This window comes from Notamacropus eugenii, chromosome 2 (genome assembly GCF_028372415.1).
Source record: "Notamacropus eugenii isolate mMacEug1 chromosome 2, mMacEug1.pri_v2, whole genome shotgun sequence".
In the NCBI taxonomy this organism is placed as follows: Eukaryota; Metazoa; Chordata; class Mammalia; order Diprotodontia; family Macropodidae; genus Notamacropus; species Notamacropus eugenii.
The window spans coordinates 511981335-511999685 of record NC_092873.1 but is presented as its reverse complement, the minus strand read 5'-3'; the positions used below and the strand labels follow the sequence as shown (position 1 = coordinate 511999685).

At 50.2% G+C, this 18351-nt stretch overlaps 2 protein-coding genes across 13 annotated transcripts in view; one reads left to right on the top strand and one right to left on the bottom strand.

Annotated features, from left to right (window-relative positions):
- NRDC (nardilysin convertase) overlaps positions 1 to 15938 on the top strand; it is a 74594-nt gene extending 58656 nt beyond the window's left edge. Inside the window, 14 exon segments of the mRNA XM_072649430.1 lie at positions 395 to 514; positions 6404 to 6455; positions 7447 to 7597; positions 9451 to 9578; positions 9705 to 9867; positions 10233 to 10264; positions 10370 to 10508; positions 11356 to 11403; positions 11594 to 11646; positions 11893 to 11976; positions 12682 to 12772; positions 13238 to 13354; positions 15241 to 15330; positions 15470 to 15938. Coding sequence (XP_072505531.1) covers positions 395 to 514; positions 6404 to 6455; positions 7447 to 7597; positions 9451 to 9578; positions 9705 to 9867; positions 10233 to 10264; positions 10370 to 10508; positions 11356 to 11403; positions 11594 to 11646; positions 11893 to 11976; positions 12682 to 12772; positions 13238 to 13354; positions 15241 to 15330; positions 15470 to 15673 — 1472 coding nt within the window. The 3' untranslated portion in view covers positions 15674 to 15938.
- Positions 15939 to 16230: 292 nt separating this feature from the next.
- OSBPL9 (oxysterol binding protein like 9) overlaps positions 16231 to 18351 on the bottom strand; it is a 143545-nt gene continuing 141424 nt past the window's right edge. For all 12 annotated transcript variants that reach the window (XM_072649431.1, XM_072649432.1, XM_072649433.1 and 9 more), the window contains 2 exons: positions 17034 to 17169; positions 16231 to 16940 (listed from right to left, as the gene is read on the bottom strand). In XM_072649431.1, the coding sequence (XP_072505532.1) occupies positions 16866 to 16940; positions 17034 to 17169 (211 nt within the window). In that variant the 3' untranslated portion in view covers positions 16231 to 16865. The remainder of the gene's footprint in view (positions 16941 to 17033; positions 17170 to 18351) is intronic.

Genomic DNA, 18351 nt, shown 5'->3' with positions numbered 1-18351 from the left:
TTATTCCCCCATGCCCACCTCCAAGCCCAAGTCACCATTTCTTTGGCTCCTGCTTGTGTCCCATTGTGGGACGACTGGTGCTCAGGAACAAGCATTGTTGTGCTGTACACTGGAGGCCTGTGTCACTTTGACCCAGTTGCTGTAGTTCAGGTATCCCCTGTTTCTCTAAGTGCCACTCCAAGGGTTTCCTTCACTACCACCTTAATGAAGAAGGCAATGTATGAGTGGTTTTACAGATGAGGATTTAGGAGCCCATCAGATCACCTACACAACAGGTCTGGGAGGCCAGTGTGGGTCCCCCAGTTCTATGCTGTAAAGATGTTCCTGTCCGTTCCAGGTGGATCCCACTGAAAGGAATCATGGCTGGTTTCCCCCTTTTGTTTTTTTCTGTTAGCCACGGACTTTGCTCTGAAGCCTTTTGATTGCCCTGAAACGGAGTATCCTGTCAAGATCATGAACACCACCCAAGGCTGCCTGTGGTACAAGAAAGACAACAAATTCAAAATCCCCAAAGGTAATACTTTCTGCTTAGGGGGAAGCTGAGCCTTCTGTTTCACAGGGCTCTTTGGACTGTCTCTAGTACCTTCCCACCCCCCAAACACCAGTGGGAAAGCGGGGTCTCTTGCTGTCATCACCATCGATTCAATAGCCTCCAGCCCCGTGTCTCCTCACAGCTGGTACGCAGCCCTACACGCTAGTGTTATCTAGCTTTGACGGAAGTGTTCATTTTAGTTGAGTTTTGAAGTTCAGGATAAAAAAAATTTAAATAAAACTTAAGTGCTTGAATATTTTTCGATTTCATCACTTTCATTTACCTTTTTAAAAATTTTTGGACCAATTATTATTCTGAACTTAATTACTGAATAAAATGAGTGTTTGAGCAAATAAAAAACCATTCCCATCAACAAAGTAGAAGTGAAAGAGGACGATGCATGAAACCAGGCATCGCTCTGAAGTGCAGCCAGGTCTGCCAGCAAGTAGTAAGTGCCTGCTGTATGCAGGGCACTGGGCTGCACCCGTGCAGGCCTCTTGCAGAAGATGGCACTGACGTTGAACCTGAAGCTGGAGGGAAACCAGAGATTCCAGAGTCAGTCAGTCAGCCAAGGTACAATCACTCATTCATTACCTGCCAGGGCTGAGGACAGAAGTGCTATTGTAGGCATATGATCATGTCATATTGATTTTGTTAATAATTAATAATTTAGGTATATAATGGCTTCCACATGTAACTTCCATAGGTGTCCTATTTATCTGTTTCCTTCTGGCTTTTCTTCTGTTCTGTGCATTTTAAAAAAATGCTTCAGTGAGCCTCTTTTCTCTTCCTTCCAACCATATCCCTAACCTCCCTTTCCATTCCACAGGCCCCTTCCAATGAAAACAAAATGAAGCAGAGGCCTTCTAACAAAGATGCATAGTCAAACACAATAAATTCCTTCATTGGTCATGTTCAAAAGTATGTATCCATCGTCTCTGTCAGGAGGCGGCCCCCTCTGCTGCTCTGCCTCCCACTCTCTCCAGCGGCTCTTCCAAACCTCAGTGTCCCCCTCCCCACACTCTCTTAGAAGGGAACCTTGTCTTATATTTTATGGAAAAAAACTGAGGCCATTTGCTCTGAGCTTCTCCCTTCTTCCTCCTCTTTTGTCACTCGACTCAGCTGTGTTCTGCTACTCCGTCTTCATTTACTCCTGTGTCAAAGAGCTAAGACTTCTCCCTGCACATGTGATCCCATTCCATCCCTTGTCCTTCAGCAGATTGACCCCTTGGGGATCCCCATTCTTCACTTATTTTCATTCTCACCCTCTCTACTGGCTCCTTCTCTACTATCCTACAAACATGTACCCGCTCCTCTATTTCCTTCTTTCCTGCTATTGTCCTGTATCCCTTCTGCCTTTTGTAGTTTGAACTCCTAGAAAAGGCCACCTATAACTGGTGCCTCCACTTTCCTCGTCTCTTCTTAACTCCTTAGGATCTGGCTTCTGACCTTATTCTACCAAAACTATTGTGTCCAAAGTTACTAATGATCTCCTAGCTGCCAAATCCAGTGGCCTTTTCTCAGTCCTCATCCTTCTTGACCTCTCTGCAACCTTTGACCTCTCCATTTCCTTCTCCTCTGCTTCACTTGGTAATCTCATCAGCCCCCAAAGATCAATTTACCATCTCTATGTAGATGAATCTCACATCTGCCTTTCCTTCCCCAATCTGTCTGCTGACTTCTAATCTTTTTTTTTTTTTTGACTTCTAATCTTTATCTGCCTTTCAGACATCTTAAAATGGATGTGCAGTAGACATCTTAAATTCAGGGTATCCAAACCAAAATTTAAAATTTTTTTTCCCCTAAATTTTTCCCTGCTTCTATCTTCCTTTCTAATGTAGAGGGCAGCACCATCCCCTGATCCCTTAGGGGTTATCCTGGCCTGCTTACTCTCCCACATCCAAGTTGTTGCTGAGCTTTGTAGCCTGTTCCCAGTATGCCTGCCCCCTTCTGTCCTATGGTCCTACGCCCATGCAGGTGCAGACTTCACACCTGGATTATTGTGCTAGCTGCTGGGGGTGGAGGGGGAGGGGGAGATCTGCCTGCTTCAAATCTCTACCCAGTCTAATTCATCCTCCATTCAGCCACTAAAGTGATTTTCCTGAAGTGCAGGTCTGACCATGTCAGCCCCCTGGCTTAATAAACTCTAGTCACTCCCAGTTACCTTCAGGGTGAAATACAAAATGCTCAGTTTGGCCTGCTACCACTCCAGTCTCCTTCAACCTTAGTCCCTAACACGTCCTCTTTGATCCAGGAACACCAGCCTCCTGGCAGTCCCATGAAGAAGACCCTCCATCTCTCAGGCTCTGGGTGTTCTTTCTGTCTGTTTCTTATGTCTGAAAACACTGTCCTTCCTCTTCTCCCAGGACTGCCTTTCCTGGCTCCTTAAAGTCTTACCATCTACAGGAAACCTTCCCCATTTCCCTCTTCGGTAGTCCCTGTTCATTCTGTACATAGCTTATTTTGTCTCCATGTCCTTCTCCCCCTGCTCTGCACTGATCCTAGCACCTGGAAATGGTTTTGATCCTTGAATTTCATCTGCCTCCAGCCACTGCCTGCATTTCCAAATATATTCTTCTCTCTTCTCAAGAAGAGCAGCCAGCCAGGTGGTGCCATCGGTAGACTGCATGAAGTGCCAGGCCTGGAGTCAGGAAGACCTGAATTCAAATGCGACCTCAGACACTTCCTGGCTGTGTGACCCGGGCCAAGTTACTTCACTTTCTCTGCCTCAGTTTCCGTCCTCTCAGGCCTCTCTGAAGTCTTCCTGTTGGTCATTTTTCGTATTGTCACTTTATTAGAATAACTCTAAATTGCTTTCCATAATGATGATATTACTTCCCAGCTCCACCAGCGATGCATCGATGTGCCTGACTTTTCACCACCGTGCCAACGTCAGCTGTTTGGATCTTTGCCTGCTTGTTGGGTGTGAGGGGAAAGCCCAGGGTTGCTGAGCTCCAGTTGTGTTGCCCTGCCCTTGATCTCATCTGCTCCTTTTGGATAACAGGATTGAATCTCAGTTGTCCATCACGCCTCAGTGGGCTTCAGTGATACCACGAAGGTCTCCTGTGTATCTTGGTTCCTCATCTCGCTATTTGCACCTGGACACTGAGCATTCTTCCCCTCCGGGACCTCTCTCCTCAGTCCTTCCTGCTAATGGGATCCTTCCTGGGTCTGGCTGGTGTCTCTGGGGAGGCTGCTTCCTCTCCTCAGTCCCTCCCGCCCCTCCCCCATTCTCCATTGGGGGCCATCTGGGTCATATCGACTCAGCAATTCAAACCGCGTCCTCTGACCTTGTGTTCTTAGCCACTTATTCATTCCTCACATCTGTCTTTCTACTTGAAAGCCCCAATTTTGAAATTGTAAAGAAGCATGTATTAAGCACCTACTGTGTGTCAAGTACTGCGTAACTTGCTGGAAACAGCAGAGCACCCTTCTTGCTGAGCGCTTCCTCAGTCTAAATAATTTAGCTTTTGTCAAATGAATGGACAGAACTGGGGACTGGATGTCTGGAGGCTCCCTGTCTGTCAGTCCCTCCTTGGTCTTTCTCCCCTGGCCCGGCCAGGAGTCAGCGTCCACAGAGACAAGCCCTCTTCTTGCTCAGACTAGCAGGAGAGGGGTGCTCTGGGCCCCTTCCTTCAGAATCTGGAACCTCTGTGCAGTGGAAGGAGGTGCTTGGAATGGCTCGTCCTGCTGTCCTGGGAACAACCTGCAGACATCATGAGGAATAGTAATGTAAAATATGTCTGGGAAGTTTGACGAGGGCTTGAGGCAGCAATGCACTCCCAAAGCTTCCCTGGCTTGGGGGGTCACACCTGGGCGTTGGAAAAACTCCTTTGGCACCTGGGTGGGGCATGGACTGAAAAAAATGCAACCAGTTGGGAGGACATGAAAACAGCCCACAGGACATGATGAGCATCATTCATTCAGGGATTTGGAGGCAAATGGAAGGAAATTCATTATTTTCTATTCAAAATGTGCTCAGGTTGCCTGACCCAGTCCAGAAATAGTTCTTTAGAGAACCATGTGCTCGACATGAATGTCTTCCTGCATCTGGTAGCCCCAGAGAGGCTGCTATGGGGAGGGGCCTGTGTTTGGGCCAGTCCTCTTCTCTTGGTTACCAAGAAGGCTCCTGGGGAAACCAATTCCAGGAAGTAAATAAAGGCCACTGCTATGGAAGCAGATTGTTTTAAATGTTTTCCTTTCAGTTGGGTGGAGTCCAGTTCAGCGTTTGATACTTCTGAGAGAATTGAGCTGGTTATTCAAGTTAAAACCACCACAACAAATCCTGAGGGTTAGGATCCACCCTGAGGTTAATGTTTTCATTTGTCATAGATGTCATAAGACATCTTTGGAATGAAGAACAATAAATTCCTCTTGTATCTGTTACAGGGTCTCCTTAGTTTAAAAAGAAGCTTGGAACTACTAGTCTTTCTGGTTTTACCATTATTACCATTGACCATTTCAGAGTCTTTGGCGTCTTTTTCCAACCCAGTTTGCACCTTGGAGCTCCTCTGGGAGGCCTCAGGATGGATCCCCACTCTGTCTTTAAATGCTTGAAATAAAATAAAGGTCATAGGGTTCACACACGGGGAGTGAGCGCTTCTGAAACACAGACGGAGCAGAGCAGTTTTTGAAAAAACAAGTTTCCAGATCCCACTTTAGGATTTCGGACCCGTGGTGACTCCTCGTTCCCTGTTTTTTGTTACATTCCTATTAAATGTTGTTAGACAAGTGGCAGGTGGCACGCTTGTTCTTCAGCCTTCTCCTGCCTCCGTTATCACTAGTCTCCTTAAACTTCATTCAGTTTCTTGACTGAAAATTTGCCCATAAACCTGAAATGTATAATAAGCTGGAAAGGCAGCCCCCGAGCCAGTGTGTGGAGGGCTTTCAGTGCCAAGTAGTAGAGTTTAGACTTGATCAGAGAGAACAGCTGGAGTTTGGGGGCTAGGGGTGGGGGACATTACTTGAGGGCTGAGGGTAGAGGGTAGGGTGATTATGGCCATCGAGAGTACAAGGTAAAAGATGTGAAATGTTTTGTGTTGCCTTTGAATGTACAGTGAAGCTACTTCTCCAAGCTCTTGTCTCTCTGTCTCCAAGGACAAGCCATCTTTCCGTTTAGCCATGACTTCCTTACCCCTTACATCTCCTAGTTTCATTGATATTAAGAATGTTAATACTTAGGTGATTTGGTTCATCCACTCTTGTTTTGACTCTGGTCACGAGACAAGGGTCCAATACTTCGGGCACCAGTGGTTCTGTTATGTTTTGTGGATATTTCAAGGACGATGGGATTCTTTGCCACCCTCGGCAGAAGCAGAAGACCAAGGTTCATGTTGGACTTTGCTTTGTTCATGAGTCACCTCAGCCAAAGAGTTTGTCAACTCAAGGCTGCCATGCTGGAAATGAGCCATTTGTGCTGGAACTTGGTGTGAGGGGTCACATGCCAGGAGGAGAGTCCAGATGACCTGGAGGCTAATCCTTTGTCACCCTTTCTCAGCCTCAGGTTTCTCATAATGCTCATAGCCTCAGGTGCTGGTGCAGGGGTCATGCAGAAAACCTGCATAGTACTTGGTAGGCCTTAAAGTGGCTAGAAATGTTGTTTAGAATCTGCTCCATGCTCCTTTGCCCTCTCCCTTCTCTTCCTCTCCTTCTTCCTCCTCCATTGGGGCTGCTCTTTGTTGGCACAAACTTGGATGATACTGGTTCCCTCTGTGTCCTGAAGAGGGGCTGCACTGTAGGAGGAGTCAGGTGGAGCATGACCAGCTACAGATCTTAAAATTGTGCTGCTTGATAATGTGGTGTTGTCGAGAATCACCTCGGAGGCTCAGAGCAGTTCTCCTGGATTGATCTGATATTCATCTTTCCTTTCAGCCTATATCCGCTTCCACCTCATCTCGCCCTTGATCCAGAAGTCTGCTTCCAAGTAAGCCTGCTTCTCTTTTTCTGGGGTCAAGGGGGTGCAGGGCATGGTTTCATTTCATCTAATTAATAATAGAATATGATCATGGGTATGTTGATTATGTAGAAGAGAAGATTCTAAAGACAGAGCCAATGGTTCCCCTTTAGAAGTAACTTGACTTGGCCAATGAGACCTTCCATGGTTGTTTGATCTTGGATCTTGGAGTGTTCACCTATCAAAGTGGGCCTTGTTTTATTTAAATCATGAGTGTAATAACATACACTTTGGTCTGCTGACTCCAATGGGACCTCTTCCTGGTTGCTGACTGATGATTGGAGGGTCTTTATCCCCGTTGCCCAGGGCAAAAGTTTTAAAAAATTGTTGGACTCTGAGGCAGGTGTTCATCCATGCAGGCCGTTGTCTTGTCTGCCTGCATCCTGGAGAGGGAGCTGGAGCAGGGCACAATGTTTAATTGTTCCTTTAAACAAATAGGTATTTAACTTAAAGCTCAGTCAACAAGATGATAATAGGACTTCAAGGGAGATGCCATCAGCTAAATAAAGGACTGTCTGTCACTGTGAAGGTGTCTGAGCCCCTTTCCACCTTTGTGGCCCCCATGGGCATGGCCTGGGACCTTTTGAACCTTGGTGACTCTGTTGGAGCTGCAAGTAAATGAGGCCACCCCAAAGATCAGGCAGCCGGGGACCACATGGTGCATGGAGTCAGAAGACTTGGTTTTGAGGCTAGCTTACGGGACATGACTTAGGAGCTGTGTGACCTCTGAAATAATCTAATCAATTTCTAATCACAGGGAAACAGTGACAATGGAGGACGGAGAACACATGGGTGACAGCTATTCTCATAGGATAGAGAGACTCCTTGAGGGCAGGGAATGTACAGACCCAGCCCAGGGTGCAGCCCCCAGACAGTAGAGGCGAGCTGGCGCTTCCCATCGACCCCATTTGCTGCAGGGAGGCTGACACGTTTTCCTGTGTCTCTTTGTGTCCCTCTGCAGTGTGGTGCTCTTTGACATCTTTGTGAACATCCTCACCCATAACCTGGCTGAACCTGCCTATGAAGCAGATGTGGCCCAGCTGGAATACAAGCTGGTGGCTGGAGAGCACGGACTGATTGTGCGAGTGAAGGGCTTCAACCACAAGCTACCTGTGAGTACCCAGCTCAGTCTGGTGAGGCTGCTCTGGCCTGTGCCTGTGCCAGGCTGGATGAGGAGTTGGGGTTTGGGTCTAGGTGACGTGGTTAGGCCTGTGCAGGGGTAGGCAGCTGTTCAAGGCTGGCCCAGGTGCCTTGTGGCCTGGTTCATGCCCTGTGGGACCAGGGCAAGAAGTCATTGAGGGAGCCACAGAGGCCTCAGGCTGCAGTGCTGTCTTCCTTGGGGGGGCTGGATGGCACTCACTGAAAGATCAGTAACACCTGACAGCAGCAGCAGCGCTCACCACCAACATTGATGGTGTACTGTGGAGTTGGCAAAGCATATCCTGGGAGGGCAAGTGGGCACGTGACTTGTTCCTGGTCATGCTGCTTGCCTGATGGGCGTTCAGGGCCTTCTCTGCAAAGCTCCATGCCTGGTGCTGGGGACAAGAAGATAAAAAGTGTCTAAAGCTAAGCTGGAATCCAAGCGTCCTTGGACTCCAGGCCTGGGCTTCCTCTCCCTCTGTGGGGCAGCAGGCCTGGGTGGGCAAGCAGAAATGTGTAACTGGATGGCAGGAGGTGAAGCTGGATCCATGGAAGCCAATGGACTTAAAGGGGAAAAGGACCCAGGACAGAGCTCAGGGGAACTGGTACGCAGCGTGGAGACGGAGGAAGCCGAAGGAAGAGGAAACAGAAGGAACTCAAGCTGTGCTGGGAGCCGCAGCAGGCCATCCTGTCACCAGCCAGCTTGAGGGGAGGGAACCCATGCATGGGACTCAGGAGAGGAAGCAGTGAATGAAGAGGGATCTCTTTGGGAGAAGTAAAAGACTAGATCTTGAAAGGATCCATGGGGTCAGTCAGTCAGCACTGAGGAGCCCCTACTGTATGCCAGGCACCGTGCTAAGACATGGCTCTTGCCCTGAAAAAACTCATCAGCTAACGGGGGAGATGCCAAGGAGACCGACACAGACAAGTAGGCTCTGTCCCAGAGGGATGAGAAAAGTCCACAGAGGGAGAAGGCCCAAATAGAAGGGCCGGGGAAGGCTTCCTGTAGGCTGAGGGCTCTCAGCTGGTGCTCGGAGGAGCTGGGAGGACCAAGGACAGCGAGGAAGGGAGGGGGTCGGATTTCTCTTTTCTCCTCCTTGCTTTTGGGTCCCATTCCTTGTTGGTGGGCGTGTGCTTGCTTTTAGCAGCACTTCTGCTTCATCTAAGCTGTGAGTTAGCTAAAGTAAGCAGAGTTGTCAGGAGCCAGTAGGTGAAGAACATCCTCCTGCAAGGAAGGTGGACATGTGGGGAATGGGGGGCTGTTCTGTGAGCCCCTTTGGCTTCTCTGTCGGGCTCTGGTGTGGCTGTGGCGGCAGTGGCAGTGTCGGGGACGGTGCCCAGGAGCATGAGTTTCTAAATCTGTCATTTGGCCTCTTATGATAATGACCAGTCCAAAGTTTTGTTTTACAAAAAAAACCAACACTACTCAGACAACCAGGCTTTCATACTGTTTGCAAGAATTCTCTGGACCTCTGTGCAGCTCCTGTGTGTGGGGAGCCTGGTGCAGAAAGGGCACTGGGTTGGCAGGAAGGAGACCTGAAGCCCATCTTCACTTGTGCCTGCTGTATGCCAGGCCCCAGGGATGCCAAGAACCCTGACCAGTAGGCCCTGCCCTGCACTGTTCTTCCCCTGATTCTAGAAGCAGATACAGAAGGAAGCAAAGAGAAGGCAGTTTGAGGAAGGACAAGCTGAGAAGAGGGGCAGAAGAGCCCCCTGCTTCTCTTATAGAGATTCCCACAGGAACTGGGCTGGGCGAGGGAGCTGCTCCTGGGCCGGCCCTGTAGCCATCACGTGGGCCAGGCTTTTCTTCCCTTTCTCCTTCCAGCTGCTGTTTCAGCTCATCATCGATCACTTAGCCGACTTCAGTTCTACACCTGCTGTCTTTGCAATGATAGCGGAGCAACTGAAGAAGACTTACTTCAACATCCTCATCAAGCCGGAGACGCTGGCCAAGTGAGTGCCGCCTTTGGGGGCCAGGCTGGGAGGAGGGCCCTGGTGACGGTGCAGGGGCAGGCCCCAAGAGATGGCTGGACACGCTGCCTTCATGGTGATGCCCTTGTACCCTTGTCCTTTCTCCAGAGACGTGCGGCTTTTAATCCTGGAGTACTCTCGGTGGTCCATGATCGACAAGTACCAGGCCCTGCTCCAAGGCTTCACCATTGAGGCCCTGCTCAGCTTTGTGAAGGAATTCAAATCACAGCTCTTTGTGGAGGGCTTAGTGCAAGGAAACTTCACAAGCAAAGTGAGTGCCCAAACCACCCCTGGGTGCCTGCTTCCCAGGCTCACCTAGAGTTCCTGCCAGTCCTCTCTAGTCCCGCTCAGAGGCTGTGGGCTGCCAACCTTCCCTGGCCCTTTGGTCTGACAGGCTGCCTTTCTCGTTGCCGCCTCTACCCACCCCCAATAATTCGAATGGAAGCTCGTGGAGGGCAGGACAGGAACCTTTTTCCCTTTTGTGTTACTGGCTATCAACAGACCAAGGTAGCTAGTGAGGAATGGGGCCATGCCCCCAAGCTACCGTGGTCAGGGTCAGCGATCTCCAGGGTGGTCTGTGGCAGGGTGGAGGTAAGAGGAAGGAGCATTCAGCTGGTCCTTGTCCTTCCCCCTTAGGAGTCCATGGACTTTGTGAAGTATGTGGTTGAGTGAGTATCTGGCTCCGGGGCTGTGGGGGAGGGGGGTGTTGTCCAATCGATGCATGGGGGGCAGGGTGGCTGCGGGCTAGGCCTCACAGCCATGCTCTCCTCTAGCAAGCTGGATTTTAAGCCCCTGGAGAAGGAGATCCCAGTTCAGTTCCGAGTAGTCGAGCTGCCTGGCGCTCACCACCTGTGCAAAGTGAAGGCCCTTAATAAAGGGGACGCCAACTCAGAAGTCACTGTTTACTACCAGGTCAGTCTCTCTCTCTGTCTCTCTGTCTCTCTCTCAGTCCTTGGCCTCCTCCCCAGGTGGCACCCTCTGTAGCCCCTGTGGGGCCAAAGACCCAGCTGCAGTTTATTCTCTGGAAACCATGACCGTTTTTCATCCTAGACATTTCAGAGTGGGGTCAGCATGGGCTGTGCCAGCAGCACCAGAGAACCCAAAGAGTGAGGGAGGCATGGGGTCCCCAGGGGCTGAAGCTACTCCTCAAGGGTCACTCAGGGTCAGACAGTGGAGCCAGGAGGGACCTGAGAATTGCATCAACTCTCACCTTGGAGAGATGGAGGAGGAAACAGACCTTTCATGTGGCCAGGCGTGGTCCACTTCCATCTCACCAGAGGACTCCCATGTACTCCGGGCTGGGTGGGTGGTGGTGGGGGAGAGAAGGGGAGACACAGTTGGAGGGGGCTGCAGATGAGGACAAACCTTTAGAGTCAAGTATCCTCCTCCTCCTGGCATCCAGGGCCAGCCTGGGTTCTTCTGGCTCACCCAGCCTCAGAGCTGCTGTAGCTCACACCTCAAATGTGAGGCACCAGGAGCCCTTCCCCTTCCGTGCAACCAGGGAAGGTTTCCTCCCTCCCAGCCTCTTAGAGAGAGGAAGTGACCTGCCCGGTGCCTCAGGTCATCCAGTGGCAGTCCTTTTGCTCCCCTGTGGAAGCAGGAGGGGCTAATGCAGTGTCAGTGTGGTTGTGACATGAGGCAACTCTGTGTCTGTGGGGGCCAGGCAAAGGACTGTGCTCGTCCTTCACACACATTCAGTTCCTCAGCATTGTTTGTCCCTCAGCTGCTCCCTTGTAGACTAACAAAGCTCCCCTTTCAGTCAGGTGCCCGGAGCCTGAAGGAGTACACCCTCATGGAGCTGCTTGTGGTAAGTGTGCAGGCGGGGACAGGGGCTGGATGGAGACTGAGGAGGGCACCCTGTCTAAGAAGCCTGGCTGGAGGAGAAGCTTTCAGAAAGCATGTGGATGACCAGGAGGGTTGTTTAGGGAGTAAGGGATGTGCAGATGGAAATACAGGACCGGGCTAGTCTCCCTGAGGGCCTTCATGTTGAATTGCAGATGCACATGGAAGAGCCTTGCTTTGACTTCCTTCGAACCAAGCAGACTCTTGGGTGAGTGAAAAGGCCCAGGGCAAAGGAGGCTCAGGTGGGAGCAGGGTTAGGCAGCCTTTGGCTCTGAATGCTCCCCTGGTGAGCCTGTCCTGTGGGAGCTGATTTTGGAGACCCTTGGGTGTGGGAGGCCAGCTCTCCTCCCCAGCTAGGATGGTAGCATTCTGTCCTTGTGTAGAAGGTGGATATTGGGCTGCATGGATGCTGCAGTGGCTGCGAGGCCCTGATGAAGGTCTCTCCTTGGTGCAGGTATCATGTCTATCCGACCTGCAGGAACACGTCAGGGATTCTGGGTTTCTCTGTCACTGTAGGGACCCAGGCCACCAAGTTCAAGTAAGTGTCAGTGGTTACTGCAGCTTTGTGTCCTGTGCCCCAACCCCACCCCCACCCCCCCCCAGCCCATGGCTTAGCTTCTCAAAAGTGAGGTAAGCAGGCAGTCTGAAAGTTGGATAGCAAGCAGGCTGGGCCTGAGTGCTGGCCCCTGGGCTGAAGGTATATGGAGAGGTCGAGCCCATTTCACCACCACCTTTTCTGAGCCTGTTTTCTTACCTAGAAAATGGGAGTGACTGTTCTCTGATTGCCTACTTCCAGGGTTACCAAATGAGAGGAGACCTGGGAAGGAAGGTCTAAAGAAGCAGCAGGTATCAGAGCTGGGCAGGAGCAGCTCAGGGAGGATCCCGAGGGGCAGGGCCTCCCGTCAGTGAGGCGGGGATCAAAGGAACCCCTCCTGAGGCTTTCAGAAAAACAGATCTGTGGGAAAGTGGTGCAAGTACTGGCCAGTTTGATGCTGCAGAGGGGTTAGGGGTCAGAGCCTCTTGGGACCTGGGCTTCCTTAGGTGAAGAATGAGGGGCATGGCCTGGGTCATGGCATCACTAGTTCAGAGCTGGAAAGGGCCCCAAGACCCTGCTTCCGACTGCTTTATTTCACAGGTGCCTTTGAACCCTGACCCTAGACTTCTTTAAGACCTTTAAGGTCTCTTCTAGCTCCACATCTGGAAGTCCTAAGGCTGGCTTTGTTTTTGAAATATTTTCTTTCAGCTCTGAAATTGTCGATAAGAAAATAGAGGAATTTCTTCGCTGTTTTGAAGAAAGGATGGAGAACTTAACAGAAGATGCTTTTCATACTCAGGTAATTGGGGTCTGGAGTGATCCCCCATCCTCTCGGTCCCCAAATAAGGCAGTCTCTAGCTCCTTGCCTCACAGATTGAGGCCCAAAGCAATTCCACCTCTCCTACCCATTGTCTGTGTCACCCTGGGCAAGCTTCCTTTACCTCCCTGGGCATGTGAGGAGGCATGAACTCAGAGGGAGGGAAACCCATTTCCTGTGAGTTCCACTTGTGTGATTCCAGTCCCTTCCTAGCTCTTCCTCCTCCTCAGACTTGCCCTGCCTGCGTTAGATGACCCAGGCCTTGGGGAAGGGAGACCCCACACCCTCCTGTGGGAAGGATGCCCTGGCCCTGGGAGTTCCTGGAGAAGGCTGCTCACTTCAGGGCCAGCTACTGGGCCATCTCTGGGCTTCTTAGGGAGCTGTGTTTGATGGAGTCTGGCCTGGCTTGGCAAGTGTCTAGCTCTGATGAGTGTCTGCTTGTGCTAGGTCGTAGCTCTGATCAAGCTGAAGGAGTGTGAGGACACGCACCTTGGAGAGGAGGTGGACCGCAATTGGAACGAGGTGGCCACTCAGCAGTACCTCTTTGACCGTCTGGCCCACGAGGTAAGAACCAGCCCAGCCTCTCCCAAGTCTGGCCTGCTTCACATGGTAGAAAGAAACCTGGACTATGGGTCAGGAGATCTGTCTTTGACCCCATCTCTATCACTCCCATACCAGGGGACTCTGGGAAAAGCTGTTTCTCCCTTCTGGGCCTCAGCTTTCTTGTCTGTAAAATGGAGGGGAAGAGGATCCTGGCTCTAACCCTACTTCACCCGAGTTGGCAGGTTCAGTCAGTCAGTTGACATACGTTTATTAATCATTGTTCAAGGCTCAAGGTTAGTGCCAAAGTTAGATATTACCATGGAATCGCATCTGGACCGCACAGCATTACATGGTGAGTGCATCTCACCTGGATGGCTGGAGCTGCTCACCTGTGGAGTAGACTTTTTTTGGGAGGGAAGGGGGGAGATTCACAAGGGCCTCTGGGAAGGGATAGGCATAGTGGAGCCTCCAAGAGGCAAATGGAACAAGGATGTGTCAGACCCAGGAGCATCAGAGAGGCTGGATTTTTAGGAACATAAGGTGCATGTGAAAAACTCTGGGAAGAGAGACGAGCTCCAGTTGGGAGAGAGGTGCTGACGGGGCTCTGTGGGGAGACAAGGGGATGGACAATGCCAGAGGTGGGCCTTCGTTGAATTTGGGATGACCCTCAGAAATACAGAAAAACCCTGAAGAAGAAACATTTTTGGGACAGGACAGGACAGGATGATACGTGGCAGAGGCAGGCAGGGCCAGCCTAGAACGTGGGAGTGATGTTATGGAGGGAAGTGGAGGCCACTTCCCTCCTGGTTCATTCTTCTCTGGATGAAAGTTGGAGACTGAGTGAAATTACGTTAAAAAAAAGGCTGAGGCTAAAAGCAGCTTGTTTGTGACTACTGTTCCCAGGGTAGTGAAAATAGTAGGGGGAGGGCCTAGGAGGGGAGAGGGTGGGAATTCTCCATACTAGTTGGCAAATCATGACAGAAGCCAGTGGGGGAGAGCACCCAAAAAGGTTTGGGTTCAGGTACAGCATGGGTGCTAAGATGGGAGAATGCCAGGATTCCAGAGTGTGATTGCAGTGAATGAAAAAGGCCAAAGGGTGTGGTTAGAATGTCCGAGGCAGGAGGCCAGGCCGGGAGGTCAGTGATGTCCGGGAGCCCTCAGTACTGATGATTTCATGAACTTGAGAAGTCTGGGGGGGCAGAGTGCTAAATGATCAAGAGGCCAAATAGACCCTCCTCAACTGAGTCAGGAACTTCTGTGTCCACAACAAGGAGGATTCATTTCCTTCATTTTACAGATGTAGAAACAGCTGGAGGCCCATTGGGGAGTGGTGTGCAGTACCTGGGGTCACACAGGTAGTCAAAGAGCTGGGCTTTAGTTAAGGATGGGTGTGGAGGGTGGGCAATGCTCTTGTGTCTTGGAAAGGATTTGACCCATCTCTTTCAACCGTTCATGTAGTTAACTCTGAAAATAAGGCAGAGGAATTTGGGAGCATCTGGCTTTCTCAGATCCGACAACATAAAGTTTAATGATGAATCTGACAAGATCTAGTCCCTGCTCTACCTGGTGCATATCTTAAAATGGACGTCCTGGGTCCCGAGCTGAAGTTACACACACTTTCCCCCTCCCTGAAGCCGTGGTCAGGGCCTGCGCATGTTGTGCATCACTCCAGCGCATTCCCTTTTGCGCAGGCCTTTGTCTCCTCGCACCTAAGCTGGTGCTATAGGTTTGCACCACAAGACTCTGGTCCATCTTCCATTCAAATTGTCTCTAAAGCATGGGACCCCTTCCCCCCTCAAGCTAGGAGGCCTTTTCATATAATCACTTCTGGTTTATCTCAGTGAACAGATTTTCTGGGAAAATATTACCTTTTAAACTCTAAATTTTATTTTTTTCTCCTCTGGAAGATTCAAGCTCTCAAGTCTTTCTCCAAAGCAGACCTGGTGAACTGGTTCAAGTCTCACAGAGGGAACAGCAGCAAAATAGTCAGTGTGCATGTGAGTATGATCTGCCAGCCATGCTCCAGGCCGTACCTGAGGCTGCTCGGCCTGGCTTTCTGCAGCCATGGGAGCCTATGGGGGGGGGGTGGGTGGGAGGGGCATGGAAAGACCCTCATCATGGCCTGGTCCCTTTCAGGTTGTTGGCTACGGAAAATATGAGGCAGAAGACGAAGGTTCTGCTCCCTGTGAATCTTCCAACAACTCTTCCTACGGGGAAGTGGCTCAGCTGACTTACCTGCCGACATCTCCTCTGCTGGCAGACTCCACTGTCCCCATCACTGATATCAGGGCTTTCACATCAACTCTTAACCTTCTCCCCTACCATAAAATAGTCAAATAAACTGCAGTCTCTTTGGCCTGAAGCAGTGCGTATTTGAAATTTGTATTCTTGAAGTAACACTATTGAAGTCTTTCTCTGAAGGAAAATTTCTGCTGCATCATGCTCTTGAATTCAGACTAACAGACTGATGGTATACGTTATGGTAAACTGGTATGGACAAATCCTGACCCCCCGGGGGACCTTCCCTCATCCCTGCCGTGCTATTTGCTAGGGCCGATGGAACAAAGTTTTAAGAAAATTTTAAATAAAGACAGCCCTTTGTGTTTCTCTGTATTAGTGTCCGTTAAAAACAAGAATTAGATCTCACGGCTCTGCTGTGTGTGGGCCACTGGGAACGGCCCCCTGGGAGTACAGAAGTCTGATGGCCAGGCCGTACCTTAAGCAGAATTCCCAGCCGGTGTTTTTCCCACTCTACCACATGGACAAGAAAAAGCCACTTAACTTTGGGTTTTTCTTCAAGTAAAATTGGATATTCTGGTATGAAGGTCAAGTCTAGCTCTGGCCGATTGGGCTGACTGCCCAAACGCTGAGTTCAAAGAAGGTAAGAACACCAGAAAGTTTGTAAAATTATTTTATGAAGCCTTAAGATGCTGCCCATAGTGGAATTAAAGTATAGCCAAGGGATAGCTATGATTCAATAGTTCAATTTAAAAATAAAAATACAGAAGTTATTTTGAGTGAGATAATGAAATGCTAAAACATTTGATTTTATAGTTTGCTAAATAATTTTCTAATAAACTGTTCATCCAAAGGAATCTCTATTTACAGATGTAAAGAATACTAAGTGAAGACTCCATTATGTGTATTTATATTTGTATATGCATATATATATGTGTATTTATATAGACAGAACCCAAGAGTATGTGAGACTTGTTCTGTACCTTGGCAGTGGCACTAGTGACACACACACGCGCGCACACACACACTCTCTCACTCACTCACTCACTGCTTGAGCCCAGTGTTTACAAATGTTTTCAAAGCTTGAACGTATTCTTAAAACTGATGTCAAGCTCTAGTGGCCGCCATCAAGAGAATAAAGGAGACTTGTCTTGCTTTAATTGTTCACCTGCATCAGTAAGTCCAGTATCCCTGAGATAGGAACCACTGCAAAGAGAAGGGGGGCGCCCCCCAGCCCCCACAGAAGGTGGCCATGGCCGGCGGGCAGCACCAAGGCCCTCGGCTCCTCTGAAGGTCAATGTTTGCTGGCTCCAAGTCGTTTCAGTAGAGGCTCATCGTAGACCCAACATTCTCCATCTTCATGGAATAACTATGAGGGAAAGGAAGGACTGAGAAGCCATTCTCTGGCTAGGCCCCAGCCCTAGCCCTGCCCACCAAAGACAAGGTGGAAATTCACACACACCCTGGTCTCCCACTGGGTGTCCTTCTCCTTCCTTTCTCGGGCTTCGGCTCTCTGTCTTTCTTCTAGTCTGTGCTTTGCTTCAGTGGCTGCATCGATGTCTCTGATTTTTAAGTTGTAAGTGACATCCTTCCAGAGGCTAAAGAAAAGAATGAGGTGCGTGAGGACTGTGGGGGCAGGTCACAGGCCTGGAAACATCAGCTCCAACACCCTTTCGAACCAAGAACACTGAATCTGGAGCCTGAGGCTTGGCAAGACAACAGAACCTGCCAGGTTCCTCTGGCTGAGATGACCAGAGGGCTTTGTCCAACCTTCCCTCAGGCAGGTCAGAGTCTGGTTTCCTGATCTATGACTAGGTTTCAATGACCGTCTGTCCCCCCTGCCCCCGCCCCAATTCTGGCATGGCTTTCTCATTCTTTGCCCCCATGGGATGAAAAGCAGCAGTGGGCAAGTAGAGGGACGCTGGGTTTGAAAACAGGACTTCTTGTTCTGCCTGTGACTGGCTGTTCCTTTCTCTGTTTAGTGACCACAAGATCCTACCAGGTGCCCCAGCTTCCAGGTCCCTCCCCACATTTACCAAGCACCAAGTACCCAGACGCTAGAATTAACCATCTGGACTCCCAGGCTGGTGGATTGGCAACACCCCCCCATCAGGTGTTGGCCTCAGAGGCCTCCTTTTCTGACTCTGATTCTATGAGTAGGAAATGGGAGCTCCCAATCAGACTGCAGCATTTGGCCTGGGAGAGTCCCCAGGTCGCTCTTGGGCCTCCATTGTGGAACCAAAGAAACAGATTTGGAAGGGATCTCCAAAAATGTCTATAGATTCCCCACCCCCACCCTAGAAGCTAACTGTGAGCAACTATGGAGGCTTGGCTCAAAGGCTTCTGGTGTGGGGCAGCTATCTCACTTGGGGATAGCCTTCAACATCAAGGAGTTTTCCCCAAAATCAATTCTGACTTTGCTTCTTTGCAGTTTCTACTCAATGATCCTAGAGCCACAATCAGGGACCATGTGATGAGGTCTTATCACTCATACATCTGAGGGACCAATCAGAAGAGGCTGCAAGTATGCTGCCTGAGCTCTGGCCCCTCCTCCCACCTTTCCCCACGGTGATCCAAGGCAGCTCCTTCAAGGGAGCAGCATGGCTTTTGTCTTCATCTTTGTGCCCAGTAGAAGAGCAGGGACACAGTGGGCACCAGGTCAATTCTTCTGGTTCCTGGGAGCGCTTTCATGCAGAGCAGCAGGCAGGGCCACCTGGAGCAGGCCTGCACCAAGGCCTGCACACTTTCCCCTGACGGGGGCTCGAGGTGCTCAAAACCCC